Source organism: Carcharhinus amblyrhynchos, chromosome 17 (assembly GCF_965287045.1).
Source record: "Carcharhinus amblyrhynchos chromosome 17, sCarAmb.v2.hapA, whole genome shotgun sequence".
NCBI classification, from domain to species: domain Eukaryota; kingdom Metazoa; phylum Chordata; class Chondrichthyes; order Carcharhiniformes; family Carcharhinidae; genus Carcharhinus; species Carcharhinus amblyrhynchos.
The window spans coordinates 1598514-1615511 of record NC_137340.1 but is presented as its reverse complement, the minus strand read 5'-3'; the positions used below and the strand labels follow the sequence as shown (position 1 = coordinate 1615511).

Sequence of the window (16998 nt, the reverse complement as noted above, 5' to 3'; positions counted from 1 at the left end):
TACACAATATGGGTTTAGAAGCACAGTGGGCATGCTGCCAGGGCCAATGGCCAAATAACAGTAATAGCTGCTTTTAAAGGGGAGCAGTGTAATTGAATGGGGGAGAAAAGAGTAAAAGGGTAAGTTTGGATGAAGTAAGGTAGGAGGAATTATCATTGACATTGACCTGTTGAACCTGTTCCGTATGTTCTACGTAATTGTTAATGGAAAATGAGGATAATATGGAGGATTGAGATGTGCTATCTGATGACCTTCTATTGACATTTCTGTATCTCACTGCACAGGTACATTGCCATCATCCACCCATTGAAGCCCAGACTGTCCTCCAGCTCAACTAAAATAGTGGTTGGTGTTATCTGGCTGCTGGCCCTGGCTTTAGCATTCCCACAGTGCTTCTACGCCCATATTGTGCGTGCGGGGGGCAGAGTAATCTGTGAAGTGAACTGGCCCGGTGATGTCGGAGGACAACATCAACTGACGTAAGAATCTATTCTCAATTTCCTTTGATATTGGTCTTATTGTTACAGCCAATACTAACTGTGTCCATTTACAACTGTGGATGTTTACCGGCAGCACGGTAGCACAGTGATTATTACTGATTTCAGGCTTGGGTCACTGGCTGTGTGGAGTCTGCACGTTAACCATGTGTGTGTGGGTTTCCTCCGGGTGCTCCAGTTTCCTCCCACAGTCCAAAAGATGTGCTGGCTAGGTGCATTGGCCATGTTAAATTCTCCTCAGTGTACCAAACAGGTGCCAGAATAAAGCTTATTCTTAAAAAATAATTTCCATAGTTTCAGGAGGTAAAGCAACCAATTGGCAAAATCTAAAGAAATGTTACTGTTAATTAACTTGCTGAATATATTTAAGTCACGGGTAGATAGGTTTCTGATGGACAGGGGAATTAAGTGTTATGGGGAGAAAGCGGGAAAGTGGAACTGATCCACTTCAGATCAGCCATGATCTTATTGAATGGCGGGGCAGGCTCAAAGAGCTAGATGACCATACAGTGTTAGCTTTTGTATGTACTTTAATAGCACCCAATTCTACCTTATCACCACCTCTCTTAACTCCTCCACTCTTATTAAATGACCACACTGTTTATCTAAAATCTATAGCAGGAAGAGCAGAAATTTTTCCCAGGGCTGAAATGGCTGCCACAAGAGGACACAGGTTTAAGGTGCTGGGGAGCAGGTACAGAGGAGATGTCAGGGGTAGGTTTTTCACTCAGAGGGTGGTGAGTGAGTGGAATCGGCTGCCGTCGGTGGTGGTAGAGGGAAATTCGATAGGGTCTTTTAAGAGACTGCTGTATGAGTACATGGGACTTAATAGGATTGAGGGTTATAGGTAAGCCTAGTAGGTAGCGATATGATTGGCGCAACTTGTAGGCCAATGGGCCTATTTGTGCTGTATTTTTTCTATGTTCTACGTTCTATGTTCTAAATATTCAACAACTAAATATTGGGAAATCTGAAGCCATCGTCTTTGGTCCCTATTCTAAACTCTTTTCTCTGTTTACCTATTCAACCATCCTCCCTGCCCCATCATTCAATATAATCATAGCTGATCTTTGCTGGTCTCAACATCTTTTCTATGCCATTTCCCCACAGCCCTCTATTCTTCAATCTATCTAATATTTATCCACCTCTACTTTAAATATTTCTAATAATCCATTGGGACAGAGAATTCCAGAGATTCACCACCCTCCTTGAGAAGAAATTTCCATGTGCCTCAGTTTTAAATGACCAGTTCTTAATCTTGTAGCTATGTCCCCTTGTTCAAGGCTCTCCCACGAGTGAAAATATCTCACCATCTATCCTGTCAAGTCCCCTCAGGATATGTTTGAATAAGGTCACCCTTCACCTTTCTAATCTCCAAGGAATACAGACCCAGACTATTTAGTCTTTCTTGATAGGACAACCCGCTCATCCTAGGAAGAAGTCTGGTGAATCGCTTTTGGACTGCGTCCAATGTTACTTTGTCCTTTTTGGCTAAGGGGACCAAAACTGCACACAGGATTGCAGGTGAGGCCTCACCAACACCGTGTACAATTATAATAAAACCACCCTACTTCAAAACTCCAACTCTTTGCAATAAATGCCAAAATGTTGTTTGCCTTTTAAACTACTTGTTGGATCTGCCTGCTAGCCCTTTGTGATTCATACACTAGAACACCGAGATCCCTCTGTACTTCACTCACCTGCAGTTTCTCCATTTAGATAATAATCTGCCTTTTGATTCCTCCTACCAAAGTGTATGACCTCACACTTCCCCACATTAAACTTCATTTACCAGATCTTTACACAGTCACCCAAATCTATATCCTGTTGTAGAATCACAATATCCTTATCACAGCATCCTCTTCCACCTATCTTCGTTTCATCAACAAATCTGGAAACCTTACATTCTGTTCTCTCTTCCACATTATTAATGTAAATAGTGAACAATTGTGGGCCAAGAACAATCTTTAAATGCCAGCTGTTTGGCCAAGTGTTTGGTAATTTGCCCTAATATCTCTTACGTGGCAAGGTATCAGACTTTGCTCTGTAATGAAGTTCTTGAGATATCCTATTACATTTAAGATGCTGTATGAATACAAGTTAATGTTATTGTTCTCCCCTTCTATGTTGAATCATCCAGTGAAAATCCTCAGTCTTTACCCACTTGTTTCCCACTACTAGTGGAAACAAACTTACACTGTTTACCCAATATGAAAGTCCCAGGTTGCATTTAGATCTTTGCTTGTTGCTTATCTCAATGCTGTCCCACTTGGCACACTATTCTAGGCTCAGGATTTAGGTGTACAGACTGCAGTACTTCACAAAGATGGCTTTCCATCATCTCCTTAAGGGCAATTAGGGATAGGCAAAAAGTGCTGATCTAGCCAATAACACTTCTAAAAAAAAAGAGAATACTGGGCCCACACCAATCCTATCCCCAATCTCATGCCCTATTCCCTACTCTCAGCCTCACTCAGTTCTCTTCTCTGTTGTTGTGCTCCTCAACCCCAACTTCCACATCACTTTCTGTCATTCATACTTGTGCCCAATTCTCCTCTCTCCTATCTGGATCTCAAATTCTTAACCTTCATTCTCATTGTCCTTTTCTGCCTGACTTGTTCCCCTGCTGTCCTCTGTCTTGCTGTCTCCTCCTAAACACCCTGAGCCCACTGTCATCCGCCATTGAACTCCAGTTCTTGATTCTAGTCCCAGTTGTTTATTATCTCTCATCCCCTAGATCCTTTAACAGTTCAGATCCAGAGCAACTGTTTCCATTGCCTGGAGAATGTAGAACAAGGGGAAATAATCTCAGAATAAGTGGGTGTCTATCTTAGATGGATGTGGAAAGATTTATTAATCGGGGGTTGACAGAGAAGGATCTGAACATAAAACTAGGAGCAAGAGTCGGCAGTTCAGCCCCTTGAGCCTGCTCCACCATTCAACATAATCATGGCCATTCTCATCTTGTCTTTTCTCCACTTTCCTGACTGCTGGACACCCAGGAATGGGGATTTTCAGTCCTTGACTCTATTGAAGGCAGAGTTTGATCAATTTTTGGTCAGAAAGTGAAGTTGAATTCAAAGATCAGTGAATGGTGGAGGAGGCTTGAGGAGCTGGATATTTGACTGATATTGTCTCCTATTTCCCTGTTCAACCTAGCTCCACACAGAGCAGAAATTTTTCCCAGGGCTGAAATGGCTGCCACAAGATGACACAGGTTTAGGGTACTGGGGAGTAGGTACAGAGGAGATGTCAGGGGTAAGTTTTTCACTCAGAGGGTGGTGAGTGAGTGGAATTGGCTGCCGGTGATGGTGGAGCAAACTCGATAGGGTCTTTTAAGAGACTCCTGGGTGAGTACATGGGACTTAGTAAGATAGAGGGTCATAGGTAAGCCTAGTAGGGAGGGACATGTTCAGTGTAACTTGTGGGCCGAAGGGCCTGTTTGTGCTGTGGTTTCTCTATGTTTCTAAATCTCCTCTGCACTCTCTCCAATGCTTCCACATCCTTCTTATAGTGAGGTGACCAGAACTGCACACAATATCCCAAATGTGGTCTCACCAAGGTCCTGTACAGTTGCAGCATAACCCCACGGCTCTTAAACTCAAACCCCCTGTTAATAAACGCTAACACACTATAAGCCTCCTTCACGTCTCTATCTACTTGAGTGTCAACCTTCAGAGATCTGTGGATATGAACCCCAAGATCTCTCTGTTCCTCCACATTCCTCAGAACCCTGCCACTGACCCTGTAATCTGCATTCAGGTTTGTCCGACCAAAATGAATCACCTCACACTGATCAGGGTTAAACTCCATCTGCCACTTTTCGGCCCAGCTCTGCGTCCTATCAATGTCTCTTTGCAGCCTACAAGAGCCCTCCACCTCATCCACTACTCCACCAATCTTGGTGACGTCAGCAAATTTACTAACCACACTTCAGCCCCCTCTTCCAATCATTGATAAAAATCACAAAAAGCAGAGAACCCAGCACTGATCCCTCTGGTACACTGCTGGTAATTGACCTCCAGTCTGAAAACTTTCCCTCCACCACCACCCTCTGTCTTCTATGAGACAGCCAGTTTCTTATCCAATCGGCCAAATTTCCTTCTAACCCACACCTCTTTATCTTCTTCATGAGCCTACCATGGGGAACCTTATCAAACGCCTTACTAAAATCCATGTATACGACATCAACTGCTCTACCTTCGTCTACACATTTAGTTACCTTCTCAAAGAATTCTATCAAATTTGTGAGGCAGGACTTACCCCTCATGAAACCATGCTGACTATCCCAGATTAAGCTGCATCTTCCCAAATGGTCATAAATCCTATCTCTCAGGACCCTTTCCATTAACTTACTGGCCACCGAAGTAAGACTAACTGGCCTACAATTACCAGGGTCATTCCTATTTCCTTTCTTGAAAAGAGGAACAACATTTGTCACTCTCCAGTCCTCTGGCACTATCCCCATGGACAGTGAGGTCCCAAAGATCAAAACTAAAGGCTCCGCAATCTCATCCCTTGCCTCCTAAAGTATCCTAGGATGTATCCCATCTGGCCCAGTGGACTTATCCACCCTCAGGTTTTTCAAAATTGCTAATATATCTTCCCTGAGAACATCTACCTTCTCCATCCTGAGCCTGTATCACGCACTCATCCTCAAAAACATGGCCTTTCCTTAGTGAACACTGAAGAAAAGTATTCATTCAACACCTCTCTGATCTCTTCTGACTCCGTGCACAAGTTCCCACTACTATCCTTGACCGGCCCTAACCTCACCCTGGTCATTCTTTTATTTCTCACATAAGAGTAAAAAGCCTCAGGGTTTTCTTTTATCTGACCCGCCAAGGACTTCTCATGCTCCCCCATCCTAGCTCTGCTAAGCCCTTTCTTTAACTCATTCCTAGCTACCTTGTAACCCTCAAGCGACCCAACTAAACCTTGTTTTCTCATCCTTACATACGCTTCCTTTTTCCTCTTGACAAGACATTCAACCTCCTTTGTGAACCATGGTTCCCTCACTCAGCCATTTCCTCCCTGACTGCCAGGGACATACCTATTAAGGACACGCAGTATTTGTTCCTTAGCAAAGCTCTACTTTTCATTTGTGCCCATCTTATGCTCCCTAATTCTTGCCTAGTCACATCATAATTACCCCTGCCCCAATTATAAACCTTGACCTGCCGTGTGACCCTATCCCTCTCCATTGCAATAATGAAGGACACTGAATTGTGGTCACTATCTCCAAAGTGCTCTCCCACAAACAAATCTAACACTTGGCCCGGTTCATTACCCAGTACCAAGTCCAATGTGGCCCCACCTCTTGTCGGTTATCCACATATTGTGTCAGGAAACTCTCCTGCACACACTGTACAAAAACTATTCGACCTATAAAGGTTCCAATCAATATTTGGAAAGTTTAAGTCGCCCATGATAACTACCCTGTGACCTCCACACCTATCCATAATCTGTTTTGCCATTTCCTCCTCCACATCTCTATTATTATTTGGGGTCCTATAGAAAACTCCACAACATGACCGATCCTTTCCTATTTCTAATTTCAGTCTATATTACCTCAGTAGGCAGATCGCCCTCAAACTGCCTTTCAGCAGCTGTTAAACTATCCTTGATTGACAATGCTACTCCCCACCTATGTTACCACCTTTCCTATTCTTACTGAAACATCTATACCCCGGAACTGCCAACAACCATTCTTGTCCCTGTTCTAACCATGTCTCCGTAATGGCCACAACATCATAATCTCAAGTACCAATCCACGCTCCAAGTTCACCTATCTTATTCCTGATGCTCCTTACATTGAAGTATATACACCTCAACCCAACATCCTGTCTGCCTGTACGCTCCTGCGACCTTGGTACCCTCCTCAGTACCTCACAACCCTCAACACTGGCTTTTGGACTAAATCTCATTTTCCCATCCCCCTGTTCATGTCCACCACCTTGTTTAGTGGAAATTTTTTTCCAAAAACCAAGATACAGTGGATGCAGGATTACAAACACCAAGTGTAATGAGAGCAGAGAAGTTGAAATCTGCCATTCAGACTGTGAGCTGGGCCCAGCACGCTCCTGGGTTGCCCTATAATGTATGTCACCTCGGCCAGAATGCCTCAATGACAGCCTTGCTTTTATTATTTCACAATATGTGGCTATCTCTGGCTAGGTCAGCATTTAGTGCCCGTCTAATGGGATGCTTTGCTGATAAAGACATAGCATACATGTTTGAACCAAGACAGAGCTATATTACATCTGGTAGAAGGTGAAGTTTCACTGCACACTTTTACAAACCCACATAAGTTTGCAGTTGATTTTTTCAATACTGCAAGCCTTGTACAATTCTGTAGAAACCACTGCCTGTATAGATTCACTCCAACACCTGTTTGATTAGTCAAAAAAATTCTTGTGTCGAAACTACATTTGAAAATGATGATTTCAGTACAGGAAATGCTAAGAGGTGATCGATTCATTTTGTTGACAGTCTTTAATTTTTTGGCACAATCAAGTTATTATTCTCTAACTAACATGCAACCTCTTACCTCAGCTCCCATTTATCTCCCAGAACATGTGCAGAAGCTGACAACTAACACAGAAATTACTATTCCCAACAGCCAGTGTGGACTGCTTCTGGTGTGGGGCAGGAAGGGCTGGGGAGAGAGCAGCATTAAGGGGCGGGTGAGGGGGGGGGGGTGGTGGGGACTAGGGAATGAGCCTGGGCCACTGCTGTGCAGGTCCTAATATTTTCCATCTGGTGCACCCTCCTGTCCTGGGGCCTGATTGTAATCCCTGAAAGATGTTGATGGTGGGGGATTTAGTGAGGCTATTGCCATTGAATGTCAAGAGCGCTCCTCTCTTGTTAGAGATGGTCATTGCCTAGCAATTGTGTGTTGTGAATGTGATTTTCCACTTGTCAGCTCAAGACTTAATATTGTCCAGGTCTCGCTGCATTTGGACATGGACTACTTCAGTATCTGAAGAGTCGCAAATGATGCTGAACATTGTGTGATCACCCCACTGCTGACCTTATGATGGGAGGAAGGTCATTGATGAAGCATCTGGTTGGGTCTAGGACTCTATGGAATGTCTGCAGCAATGTCCTATTAGACCATAAGAAACAGTAACATGAGGAGACTGTTTGGCCCCTCAAGCCTGTCCTGTCATTCAGTATAACCATGGCTGATTCAACACACCTCACATCCACTCTCCTGCCCTTTCCCCATAACTTTTGATTCCCTTACTGATCAAAAATCTATCTCTCTCAGCCTTAAATATAGACAAGATCTCTGCCCCCACCGATCTCTGTGGCAAAATGTTCGAAAGACTCACAACCTCAGAGAGTTAAACTGCACTTTAGTGTCCAAAGATGTGTAGGTTAGGAGGATTAGCAGGGTAAATATGTGGGGTTACAGGGGTAGGGCTGGGGTGGGCCTGGGTAAGATGCTCTATCGGAGAGTCAGTACAAACTCGATGGGCTGAATTGTCTCCTTCTGTTCTGTAAGGATTTTATGGGGAAAAATTCCTCATCTCAGTTTTAAATTGGCACCTCTTTATTCTGAGACTGTGCCCTCTGATCCTAGACTCTCCCGTGAGGGGGATCTTCCTCTCAGCAATGACCCATTCCGGCCCCTTAAGAATCCTGTATGTTTCAGTGAGATCTCCTCCCATTCTTCTAAATTCCAATGAGTAGAGTCCCAACCTTTCCTCATAAAACAATCCCTCCATACCGGGGTCAGCCGAGTGAACCTTTCCTGAACTGCCTCCAATGAAATAATGTCTTTCCTTAAATAAGGGGACTGAAACAGTTCTCCAGGTGTGGTCTCACCTGCACCTTGTACAGTTGCAGCAAGACTTCCCGGCTCTTATACTCCAAACCCCTTGAAATAAGGGCTAACATTCCATTTGCTTTCCTGATTACCTGTTGCACCAATGTGACAGTTTTCTGTGTTTCGTGCACAAGTTCCCCCAAGTCCCTTTGTGTTGCAGCTTTCGGCAGTTTTTCTCCGTTTGAATAATACTCTGTTCTTTTGTTCTCCCTTCCAAAATTTCCCATATTGTACTCCATTTGCCAACTTTTTGCCCACATACTAAATGCATCAATATCTCTTTGTAAATCTCTGACAAAGAGTCACCCAGACTGGAAGTATTAACTCTGTTCTCTCTCCGTAAATCCTATCAGAGCTGCTGAGATTTTTTAGTATTTTTGTCTCTTTGTAAATTGTTTGTATCCCCTTCATAACTTGCTTTTCCACCTATTTTTCTGTTGTCTGCAAATTTGGCTACAGTACATTTGTTTCCTTCTCCAAATCATTAATATATTGTAAACAGTTGCGGTCATTGTGGAATCCCACTGGTTACAAATCACCAACCTGAAAAAATACCTCTTATCCCCACTTGCTGTTTCATGTCCATTTGCTAATTCTCTATCGATGCCAACACCATACGCTCTAATCTCATGGCTTAACCTTTTGTGAGGTACCTTGTCGAACACCTTCTAAAAGTCCAAATCTACCTGTTCCCCTCTATCCACTCAGAGACTTCATTGAAAATTTCTAATAAATTAGTCAGACACAATTTCCCTTTCATGAAGCTGTGCTGACCCTGCTTGGTTAGATTATAAGTTGCCAAATACACTGCGATTACTTCCTTAATAATTAATTCCAACATTTTTCCAACGATGATGTTAGGTTAATCAGCCTGTAGTTACCTGCATTTTGCCTCCTTCCCTTTTTGAACAGCGGTGTCACATTGGCAATTATACAATCCTCTGGTACTTTTCCAGAACCCAAGGATCTTTGGAAAATTATAATCAATGCATTCACTATTTCTATTTCTTTTGGGATCAGATTTTGTTTTCTATTCCTTTTAGCACTATCTCCCTTTGAGGCAGGTATTGATCCAGTCAGTGAAGAGTCATGTCCCCCCACCTCCCCTGAATTCCACTGACTTCAGTTTTGCGAGGGCACATTGATATCACACAGATGCTGCCTCGGTGTCAAAGGAAGTCACTTTCACCTCACCTCTGGAGCTCAACTCTTTTGTCCATGTTTGAACCAGGGGTATAATGAGGTCAGGAGCTGAGTGATTTTGGTGAAGCCCAAACTGAGCATCATTGAGCGAGTTACAGCTGTATTAATACTGCTTGACAGTACCGTCAGTGACGCCTGCCATCTCTTTGCTGATGACTGAGAGTAGACTGATTGAGTTGAGCAGATATCGGTCAGGTTGGACTGGGATCAACACTCCAGGTATGATAGCAGCATTTAAGGGTCTCCTAGATGAATACATGAATAGGATGGGAATGGAAGGATACAGACTGTGTAAGTGCATACGGTTTTAGTTTAGGCAGGTATTATGATCGGCACAGGTTTGGAGGGCCAAAAGGTCTGTTCCTGTGCTGTTCTGTTCCTTGTTCTTCCGCTATGCAGCCTGGCAATCAATGTATTATGGTGAGAGGTTGCAAAGTTTCTCTAGCAATGCTGGGACTACATTCTCTGTCGTGTTGGTGTCACACTATCACAGTTCATTCATAGGCACTGATAACGTGAGCTATGTGTGTTGCTTATCAGGCTGTCTGTGTACCATGGGAGATTCGACCTTGTAAGATAAGACAAGGTCACTAACTTAAAGACTTTCATGGCATGCTTATAATCTGTTCCACTGGTTTAAGTTGCTAATTCACTGTGCTGCCCTTATAGGGAAAGCAGGTTGAGACAGAGCTTTAACTGCATCTTGTTGTCCTGAGGACTCCACTTTAGGTCCTTGCTTCTGCTGAGGGAATGAAACAAGTAGGAACTGGCACCAGGCAGCAACTGTTAACATTCAAGGTCAGCTTATTCAGTGGGTGCAAAAATATGGGAACAGGCTATGAAACGTGATTCAAATGATTTGCTTGTGTCCATTGTAAACACTGACACATTGTCATTGGATCAAATACCTGCTTCATATTATAACTTCTATAATTACTCTGTGATTCCACTCTCTGTTGGTTGTGGCATACGCCTATCTCCTTTCCTCTCCCAGGGCAGTGGTTTTGGCAGACACTACATCAGCAGCTGTAGTACTTTCAGTTTCGGTCCCCAAGGTCGCAGGCGTCACATTGGTCTACTTGAAAATTAACCCATGGAAAGTGACTGGCTGGGATGGGGTCCTGGCTGAGCACTCAGATCCTGTGTGGACCAGCTAGCCAGGGTATTCCCAGACATCCTTAACCTCCTTACTCAAACCTGACGTTTCTACCTGATTCAGGAAGACAACCATCATCCTGGTATCAAAGAAAACCCAGGCAGCACTGTGTCTTAATGACTAGATCCTGGTGGCTCTGACATCCACCATTATAAAGAGCTTTGAAAGGTTAGTCATGGCATGAATCAATTCCAGCCTCCCGGATTGCCTGGATCCACTACAGTTCGCTTGTCGCTGTAACATGTCCACAGCAGACACCATCACCCTGGCCTTACACTCAACCCTGGGATAATAATGTTCTATGTTCTATATATAAGAAACAGGAGCAGGAGTAGGCCATCTAGCCCTTCGAGCCTGCCCCGCCATTCAATAAGATCATGGCTGATCTGAAGTGGATCAGTTCCACTTTCCTGCTCTCTCCCCATAACCCTCAATTCCCTTGTCTGTCAAAAACCTATCTACCTGTGACTTAAATATATTTAGCAAGGCAGCCTCCACCACTTCAACGGGCAGAGAATTCCAGAGATTCACCACCCTTTGAGTGAACAAGTTCCTCCTCAACTCCGTTCTAAACTGCACCCCCTTTATCTTGAGGCTGTGCCCTCTAGTCCTGCTGTCCTTTCTGAGCGGGTGGAATGCTTAGAAACACAAAGACATCTATGTTAGACTCTTACTTATTGACTACAGCTCAGCCTCCAACGCCATTACTCCAACAAAACTCATCTCAAAGCTCCATGGCCTAGGATTTGGCTGCTCCCTCTGTGACTGGATCCTAGACTTCCTAACCAACAGACGTATCCGTAAGGATAGGTAATGATACCTCCTCCACAATTATCCTCAACACCAACAGCCCCGCAAGGCTGTGTCCTTAGCCCGTTATGAAACTTCTTATATAAATATGACTGTGTAGCCAACTTCTGCTCCACCTCCATTTTCAAATGACAAAAAAGAAATGCAGGAAAGAAATGGAGAAATGGTGAAAGGACAATAATCTATCCCTCAATGTCAGTGAAACAAAGGAGCTAGTCATTGACTTCAGAAAACATAATGGGGGACATGCCCCTGTCCACATCAATGGTGATGAAGTGGAATGGGCCAGAGCTCCAAGTTTCTAGGCATCCAGATCACTAACAATCTGTCCTGCATTCTCCATGTCAACACTATAATTAAGAAAGCTCACCAATGCCTCTATTTTCTCAGAATGATAAGGAAATTTGGCGTGCCCACTACAATTCTTGTCAATTTTTACAGATGCACCATAGAAAACATCCTTTCCAGATATATCAAAGCTTGGCCAACTATATCACTGCAGATATATCACTGCTCTGACCAAAACTGCAAGAAACTACAAAGCATTGTGAGTGTAGCCCAGTCCATCAAGCAAACCAACCTCACATCCATTGACTTTGTCTATACTTCCCGCTGCCTCGGGAAAGCAGCCAGCATAATCAAGGACCCTGACACCTCAGACATACTCTCTTTCACCTTCTGCTATTGGGAAGCGTGGATAGAGGATTGGCTGTCAAATAGGAGGCAGAGAGTGGGGGTTAATGGGTGCTATTCAGATTGGCGGTTGGTGGAGTGCCCCAGGGGTCGGTGCTGGGGCCTCAGCTATTTACCATTTATATAGATGATCTGGAGGAGGGAACCGAGTGTATGGTGTCAAAATTTGCTGATGACACCAAGATTGGTGGAACGGCATATTGCGCGGGGGGTGTGGAGGGTCTGCAGAAGGATCTAGATAGGCTGGGCGAATGGGCCAGGAAATGGCAAATGGAATTTAATGTTGGCAAGTGCGAGGTGGTCCACTTTGGTAGGAATAATGGTAGGAAGGACTATTACTTACGTGACGAAAAACTGCAGCAGGCGACGGTGCAGAGGGACCTCGGGGTCCTTGTGCATGAGTCGCAAAAACCCAGCTTGCAGGTGCAGCAGGTGGTCAGGAAGGCGAATGGGATGCTGGCCTTCATAGCGAGGGGGATAGAATATAAAAGTAGGGAGGTCTTGCTGCGGCTGTATAGGGCATTGGTGAGGCCGCAGCTGGAGTACTGTGTGCAGTTTTGGTCGCCGTACTTACGCAAGGATATTTTGGCCTTGGAGGGACTGCAGAGGAGGTTTACTAGGCTGATGCCAGAGTTGAGGGGGTTGAGCTATGAGGAGAGGCTGAATAAACTAGGCTTGTACTCGTTAGAGTTTAGAAGAATGAGGGGAGATCTCATTGAGACGTATAAGGTGATGAATGGGATGGATAGGATAGAGGTGGAGAGGCTTTTCCCGCTCAGAAAGGACAGTAGGACTAGGGGGCACAGCCTCAAGATAAAGTGGGGGCAGTTTAGAACGGAGTTGAGGAGGAACTTCTTCACTCAAAGGGTGGTGAATCTCTGGAATTCTCTGCCCGTTGAAGTGGTGGAGGCTACCTCGCTGAATATTTTTAAGACGCGGGTTGATGGGTCTTTGATAAGCGAGGGGATTAAGCGTTATGGGGAGAGGGCGGGAATGTGGAACTGAGTCACGACAGATCAGCCACGATCTTATTGAATGGCGGGGCAGGCTCAAAGGGCTAGATGGCCTACTCCTGCTCCTATTTCTTATGTTCTTGTGTTCTTAAAAAGATATGAAAGTCTGAAAACACATTCCAGCTGACTCAAGGACAGCTTCTTACCTGCTGCCATCAGGTTTTTGAATGGTCCTATCATACATTAACCTGATCTTTCTCTTCACCCTATCTGTAACTGCAGCCCTTTATTCTGCAACCTATCCTTTCCTTCTCCCTTATTGGTGACTAGTGGGGTGCCCCAGGGGTCGGTGCTGGGGCCTCAGCTATTTACCATTTATATAGATGATCTGGAGGAGGGAGCCGAGTGCAGGGTGTCGAAATTTGCTGATGACACCAAGATTGGGGGAAAGGCAAATTGTGCGGAGGGTGTGGAGAGTCTGCAGAAGGATCTAGATAGGCTGGGCGAATGGGCCAGGAAATGGCAAATGGAATTTAATGTTGGCAAGTGTGAGGTGGTCCACTTTGGTAGGAAGAATGGTAGGAAGGACTATTACTTACGTGGCGAAAAACTGCAGCAGGCGACGGTGCAGAGGGACCTCGGGGTCCTTGTGCATGAGTCGCAAAAACCCAGCTTGCAGGTGCAGCAGGTGGTCAGGAAGGCGAATGGGATGCTGGCCTTCATAGCGAGGGGGATAGAATATAAAAGTAGGGAGGTCTTGCTGCAGCTGTATAGGGCATTGGTGAGGCCGCAGCTGGAGTACTGTGTGCAGTTTTGGGCGCCGCACCTGCGCAAGGATATTTTGGCCCTGGAGGGAGTGCAGAGGAGGTTTACTAGGCTGATACCGGAGTTGAGGGGGTTGAGCTATGAGGAGAGGCTGAATAAACTGGGCTTGTACTCGTTAGAGTTTAGAAGAATGAGGGGAGATCTCATTGAGACGTATAAGATGATGAATGGGATGGATAGGATAGAGGTGGAGAGACTCTTCCCGCTCAAAAAAGACAGTAGGACTAGGGGGCACAGCCTCAAGATAAAGGGGAGGCGGTTTAGAACGGAGTTGAGGAGGAACTTCTTCACTCAAAGGGTGGTGAATCTCTGGAATTCTCTGCCCGTTGAAGTGGTGGAGGCTGCCTCGCTAAATATTTTTAAGAAGCGGGTTGATGGGTTCTTGATAAGAGAGGGGATTAAGGGTTATGGGGAGAGGGCGGGAAAGTGGAACTGAGCCACGACAGATCAGCCATGATCTTATTGAATGGCGGGGCAGGCTCGAAGGGCTAGATGGCCTACTCCTGCTCCTATTTCTTATGTTCTTATGTTCTTATATACTCTATGGACAGTATGTTTTGCCTGTATAGTGTGCAAGAAACAATACTTTTCACCGTATACAAAGACATGTGATAAAGCAAATTTAAAAAAATCCTTGGGCAATGGCTGAACCCAACAGCTGACCACCTTTCAGCGAGTCACCGCCTTCTCTTATCGGAAGGTTACTTTGGAGATGCCTAATGTAAGTGAGTTAAAGTTTATTTATTAGCCACAGGGAAGGCTTACATTAACACTGCAATGATGTTACTGTGAAATTCCCCTAGTCATTACAGTTCGGGTCAATGCACCTAACCTGCACATCTTTCAGACTGTAGGAGGAAACCGGAGCACCCGGAGGAAACCCACGCAGACATGGGGAGATTGTGCAAACTCCACACAGACAGTGACGTGAGCCGGGAATTGAACCCAGGTCCCTGGCGCTGTGAAATAGCAGTGCTAACCAGTTCATGGAGAATCCCACAAACTAATTCAATAGAGATTGTAAAACCAGCAACAACCCGCTGACCAATTCATTCAGAAACAAAACTGTCAGGAGTGTGATCTGTTCAAGCAGAATGGTTCTGAATTATAAACTATGGAATTTGAAAACAAATGGTTAGAGAGAGACAAAGGTATATAAACTGAATCAAACAATGGCAGGGGTTCTCCCAGCCCGCTGTGCTGCTCAAGAAATCAGCACAGAGCTGATTATCATACAGAAATTACAATTTCCATATGGTTATCGGGCCCAGGAAAGCTGGTCAAATGTATGTAAATTGAGTCAAACAATAGTTGGGATTCTCAGCCAGCAGAAGTAGTGGTTCCCGCCAGCAGGGTTTACAATTCTTCCCCACTAATTGGAAACAGGCACCGCACCCCCGCAGGTGGATACAAAGTCCACTGAGGCCCCTTAGTAAGTCGGAGGCAAGGGGGAGGTGCCCTATGAGCAGTGTCAGCCTGGCACCCTGGCACTGCTCATAGGGCACTGGGCAGTGCCAAGGAGATAGGGCCAGAGGAGGTGGGGCATATGGGGGTCCCTGTTGGGGTGGTGATTGAAGTAGGGGTGGGTACCCAATGTAACTCTGTAAGTGGGATCGGTTGGAGACAGAGGAAAGAGGTGATTGGGGCTGGCTGTGGAGGAGGTACATGTATTGGGCCTGCTCATCAGGGAGTTGGGGGTGGGGTTAGTTGGGAAAACCAGCAATCGTGGAGGTCGCAGGGAAGGCCAGTGATTGGGAGGCCAGCAATCGGGAGGCCAGCAATGGGAGAGTCAGTGTGCAAGCATCGCCCTCTGCACTGACAGATCAGCGCATGCGCAGTGGCCCACTCAGTGCTACGCTGCCAGCCTCTCGGTTGGGAATAGGCCCCAATTTCAGAGGATTCTTGCTGAGGCACTGTGTATTGCTCAGAGTGTTGGAGATTCGCCTTGGTAAGTATGCCCAAAAATATTCCCTTTTTCCTGCCCTTTGGACACTTTGTTTTGGGAGAATTCTGGCCAATATCTTTAATGATAGTACATAGATACATTCTGGAGGGGGTGGGGGGGGTGGTGGTCAAAACTGACTGCAGATAGGCAGAAAATGGAATTGAAATTCCACTCAGATCAACCATGGTCTTATCAAATGGCAGAGCAAAGTTAACTTCTGCTCTAATTTATATGTTCATGTCTATGTTAGTATGTAATCGCAACATTCACATGAATGTTCCCCTATACAGTAAATGGAGGCACTAATCCAGGCTCGCAGCCCTTAAGAATATGCAGAGGAGAAGGCAGCAGGAACCCTCTTGTACTTCAATCACCCTTGACCTTTGAGGGTTCAGTAAGCACAGGGCAAAGGCAACTGATATTGATTACATACAAAGTGGCAAAGATTAGTGAGAAACTGGAGGGTTGGGAAATCTTTAAAGGTCAGCAGAAAGCCATGAAAAAAGCTATAAAAAAAAGTAAGACGGATTATGAGAGTAAACCAGTTCAGAATAAAAAAACAGATGGCAAAAGTTTCTACAAATATATAAAATGAAAAAGAGTGGCGAAAGTAAACATTGACCCTTTAGAGGATGAGAAGGGGGAAAAAATAACTGGAAATGAGAAAATGGCTGAGGCATTGAACAGATATTTTGTATTTCACAGTGGAAGACACAAATAACATGCCAAAAATTGATGACAGGAAGGCTATGACAGGTGAGCACCTAGAAACTATCATTATCATGAAAGAGGTAGTGTTGGGCAAGTTAATGGGGCTAAAGGTAGACAAGTCTCCTGGTCCTGATGGAATGCATCCCAGGGTACTAAAAGAGATGGCGGGGAAAATAATAAATGCACTAGTGGCAATTTACCAAAATTCGCTGGATTCTGGGGTGGTTCCCGTAGATTGGAAAAGAACAAATGTGACGCCACTGTTTAAAAACGGAGGTAGACAAAAGGCGGGTAACTATAGGCTGGTTAGTTAAACTTATGTAGTGGGGAAAATACTTAAATCGATCATCAAGGAAGAAATAGTGAGACAT

The 16998-nt window shown here is 44.9% G+C and overlaps 1 protein-coding gene across 1 annotated transcript in view; it reads left to right on the top strand.

Annotated features, from left to right (window-relative positions):
* Positions 1-16998, top strand: part of tacr2 (tachykinin receptor 2) — a 101539-nt gene that overhangs the window by 17201 nt on the left and 67340 nt on the right. Inside the window, exon 2 of the mRNA XM_080205234.1 lies at positions 285-479. Within this exon, the coding sequence (XP_080061360.1) occupies positions 285-479 (195 nt within the window). The remainder of the gene's footprint in view (positions 1-284; positions 480-16998) is intronic.